This window comes from Gavialis gangeticus, unplaced genomic scaffold, assembly GCF_001723915.1.
Source record: "Gavialis gangeticus isolate Ggan-Ray unplaced genomic scaffold, GavGan_comp1, whole genome shotgun sequence".
Taxonomy (NCBI): domain Eukaryota; kingdom Metazoa; phylum Chordata; order Crocodylia; family Gavialidae; genus Gavialis; species Gavialis gangeticus.
In genome coordinates, this window is record NW_017729032.1 from 127,945,382 (window position 1) to 127,949,994 (window position 4,613).

The following is a 4,613-nucleotide window of genomic DNA, read 5'->3' on the forward strand; positions in this document are numbered from 1 at the left end:
CCCCCATCCCTCCACACCCACCTGCACCCCCACCCACATCCCCCCACACTCCTTCCCACCTCTCTTCTGCAAACCCCACATTCCCCCAACATACACCCAGCGTAACCAGCTGCCAGACAGGATGAAACCTGCTGGCAGGAGCTGTGACTGCAGGGGCAGCTATCCCCACATCCTGGTTAGTACAGGGGTCAGGGGGAGCTCTAATTGTTCTATGATAAGAAAACCAAAAGCAAACATCAAAACATATGGATATCTAGAATTTATTTTATTATGATGTTAGAAACACTGGTAGGCTTCCAAACTGCTTTAATATTGTAAATATATCAATAAAACATTGCCCAACTGATCTCTCTCTCTCTCTCCCTCTGTCTCTATATAGTGGTCTTTTGTTTTAATTGTGGAAGAACATGGATTTTGGGGTATTTTAAAGGGTGAATTTGAGCTTTTATTATCAGAGATTTTGCAGTTTTTAAATAGGGAACACCAGAATTCCTGCTAGTGAGACAGGTGGCAGGACCCAGGCAGAAGAGCCTGCTTAGGGCTGGCACCCGGGACCGAGCTGGAGGTCAGGAGGACATGCTTTGATAGTACAAAGCACACCACCACACTGAGCAAAAGCTACTCAGGTGGCAAGGCAGCCATACACATGGCAGTAGTGCCGCACAAAGGCCAACTGCATAGCCACAGCCCACTGGCAGCTGGCCCAGAGGTGCGGGTACCCCTGTTGCGGCCGTACAGTGCCCATCCAGGTCTGGCAGGCGTGCAGCCTTGGGGCTACACGCTGTTGCAGGTGGCAGCAGGTCACAGCCAGGCAGCAGTCCCCACTGCCAGACTGCTGCAGTTGGTAGAGGGTGCAGGGAACTCTCAGTTAGGGCTGCTTCAGCAGTCCAGCTGGCATAAGGCTGTCCCCAGATACCAACTGGTCAGGCCCCAGAAGCTTCTGAGAGCAAGCAGTACTAAGCTGCTTGCCAGGGCAGGTTTTTATACTGCAGGGGCCAGATCCCAGAGGAGCTGGGCAGGGTTATTTTGCCCCAAGTGGCACAACTTGCCACACACCAAAGTGCATGTCGGGGACATGAACTGAGGCAAAAATCCTTGCCTCAAATTTGTGCTGCTCCTACTTGAGTTGCTCCAAGCACACGTGCCTGAATGTATGGAGGTGCCCTTTGGGTTTATCCTGTGAATCATGTCTGCATACCTAAGTGCTAACTGGCTGGTACCCCATGGCACCCTTGAAAGGATCTTAAGGCACCCTAGGGTGCTGCATTACCCTTGCTGCGAATCACTGATTTAGTGTAATGTGTTTTCACTCTCATTTTCAATCTGCATTTCAAATGAAAAATTTCCATTTCTAATACATTTTAAAACAATGGAGTCTTAGAACAATCCATCTCAGACATTCTTGAATTATCATATGGATGAACAAAAATGTATTCCACCCATAATTTTGACACTTCTAGTTCTAACAACTCAAAAAACTTTCAGCTATGTATGAAAGTAAACTTCAACAAAACTCTCTCTCTCTTTCTCTCGGCTTCTCTCTGCCTCCTCCTCCTCTTCTATTCTGGTTAAGAATGAAGTGCTTATTTCTCCAATTTAGGAAAAAAAGGTGTCTGAAAATGTTGCTCAAAATAAAAAGAGCTTCTCACTATATTATGAAAATGCATGCTTATAGATGTTTTAAGTCTATCAGCATGCTCCAGTCATTCCCATTTATTTCCAGATGCATGAGAGAGAATCTGGCCTCTTGTGGTATACTGTTGTCACACAAATTTCCCCAGGCACCCCCAAAAGTAAAGAGAAATACTCTCCCCCAAAAGTTTAAAGGAGAACCACTTCACTAAATTACTTCATCCTAATGACAGAGACATTTCTTGAACTTAGCATGCACCCCAATTTTTAAAACTCTGCCATTCAAAGGACTCATAACAAGTTTTATAGGACTCAATTACAGCATGAAGACTAGATAATTCACAATGGCTTCCATGAAAAGTCCAGTTGCTCAGCTTTGCTATACATGGATATGTGAGATGCTAAATTTTCATACAGTGCATTTCTCCAATTGCAAGTCAACACTTCTTTCCACTTCAAAAAGAACCATAAAAATAATCCACTCATTCATGGGGTTGACCTATGTTTAGAACAATGCAGGATTACTACATGGAGCAAATGACACTGCATGGAACCCTTAAGGGTGAGGTAGTGTGTGGCCTTTAATGGTGCTACACAGGATCATCTGCTCCAGCATGATGGCAGCACAACAGATAACCCTTTTGCAGCCTGCTTAAGAGTGGTGGAACAGATGACCCCATGCTGGCTGACCTTTAAAGGTGCTGCACATCTGCCATCTGCTCTGTCATGCTGATGGCAGGCTCATCTTACACAGGGGAGGACCACAATGGATGGATGACTCAGATCACCATGGCTCCGCAGTTTCTAGTGATCTCAGTGGTCTTGTCTATTGGAGTGGAAAGAAGGCAAGTTAGGAGCTCAGAAGCTGTAGGAAACCTCTGGCAGTTGGGCAAGTGAGGCATCGAGACCGAAAGGTGTAACTGGCCAGTACTATGCCCTGGGCAACAGCAGCACACCACGCAGGAGCATCACTTGGAAGTTCGCTGCTTCTGGGGAAGACATCCCCTAGCAGTAGTGAACCACTGCCTACTGTCTTGCATTGCAGGCCACTTCTCATACCTCCCTTCTGGCAAAGGTGGAGTGCTGCAGAAAAGGTGCAGAGGGAGGGGGTGCAGGATAAGCCAACTTAGAGGGGATGCATGATTACTGGCTGCTGCCTCTGCAAGCTGCCATAGGTGGTCCAGCCACTGCTGATGGCCAGAGTGCAAAACCTGTTTGTTATATCTCTGGACAGCAATATGTTTCATTCTTCCAAAACACAAGTTAAATGAATATAGTTTGCTCACCAGGAAATCGCAAATCTCTGCTGGCACCTGTAAATATCATCACCCACCCTGTCCTTCCCCATGTCCCTCAAATATTAGAAAGATTTAGATTTTGAATCCCAAAAGCCAGGACTTTTTGGATTTGGTAATTTAGCTCTACATGGTATATAAAGTTTGCATTTAGAACTGCAATTTAAATCTAGCCTTTCAATTAGGACCTGTATTTGTTTGAAGCCTGTCATCAGTTTCCATTTAACTAAAAGCATTTGTCTTGATATGTATTGACATGGGATTCTAGGCTGAAGAGAACATGGTGAGCCTTGGGCAACATTATCACTGGTACAGAGAATGCTTTTTTTATTCCAGCATTTTTTATGCATCTAACCCTTTGGGTTCTTTCCTTGGCTATTTGAATCTCCTGTGGGATTTTGCAGGGATGATGCTAGTTCAAGGACCTCATTTGTGCTTATTGAGAAGAACAGCTGTTTTTCCTTAAACTGAAAATGTGTGGTCAATGTATATACAGGGTCAACTTAAAATCAGAACATTATGGCATATTTAAAGTAGAAAATGAATGTGTGTTTTAAATATTTTATTTGATTTATTTTATTTATATGCCACCCTCCCAAATTCAAGTTGCAATAAGATTCATAGGAATGGAGCTGCAACAATATCTACCATCCCCAGCCCAGTGATCTTTTCCAAGCAAAAGAGTTCTACTCTTTTCACTGTCTTATCATATGGAAGCCACTCCATACCTCTGTCTTTACTGCCCTTCCCTCTACTTTTTCCAGTTCTCAGTTATCATTTTTTAGATGAGCTGACCAGAAATGTGCACAGTTTTAAGATGGAAACTGTGGGTAAATGGCAAAAACCGTAAAGTCTCTCCCATCCCTAACTTATGCAACCCAGTCCTGTATGTTCTTACTCAGGCTAAACTCCCACAGTGTTAAATGATCAAGGACTGCATGGGTCTGCAGGAGAGAATCTGACCTATGCTTTAATAACAACTGCTATATGCAATGTGTACAAGTTAGCATTGCCATGGAAACACCCCATGCAGATATACTGCAATAACTGGGGATGCTGAACTTCAGAAGGGTTGAACCATTTATTTTTTAAAATCTGATCAATCCCTGCAGAATTTTATGTTTAAAATGCACATGTGTATTTTGCAGGCAAGAGCAAGTGAACTGTTGTTGAAAAACTAGCCCTGTAGTATTCAAGATAAAATGGCATGATTACCTGTAACACCAATGATACCCAAAGACAAAAAACCATGAAGCCATCAAACACACACCAACGATCCTTTACATAGGAGTTATCCCCCTAAAAGAGAAATAAAAAAATATGAGGTTTTGTTGTTTTTGTCAAAGGAAGAAGAAATAAGATCACAAAAGATATCTACTACAAAGAAGCTAAAGCAGTTTCTTCTGCCTTTTTTTAAGATTCCATTTTACCAAATCCCAAAACCCAAGTGTTTCTGCTAGAAGATGATAAAAATTTCAAAACAGATGTTATATCGCCAACTGGCTGGAGGGCCGCACCCAGACAGTGGTAGTGGATGGGTCATTTTCGACCTGGAGGGATGTGGGCAGTGGGGTGCCCAGGGCTCGGTCCTCGGGCCCACACTGTTCAACATCTTCATCAGTGACTTGGACGAGGGGGTAAAAAGCACCCTGTTCACATTTGCTGATGACACTAAGATGTGGGGGG

General features: G+C 43.8%; 1 protein-coding gene across 3 annotated transcripts in view; it reads right to left on the bottom strand.

Annotated features, from left to right (window-relative positions):
- Positions 1–4,613, bottom strand: part of NALCN (sodium leak channel, non-selective) — a 564,495-nt gene that overhangs the window by 508,094 nt on the left and 51,788 nt on the right. For all 3 annotated transcript variants that reach the window (XM_019524286.1, XM_019524284.1, XM_019524285.1), the window contains one exon: positions 4,143–4,226. In XM_019524286.1, the coding sequence (XP_019379831.1) occupies positions 4,143–4,226 (84 nt within the window). The remainder of the gene's footprint in view (positions 1–4,142; positions 4,227–4,613) is intronic.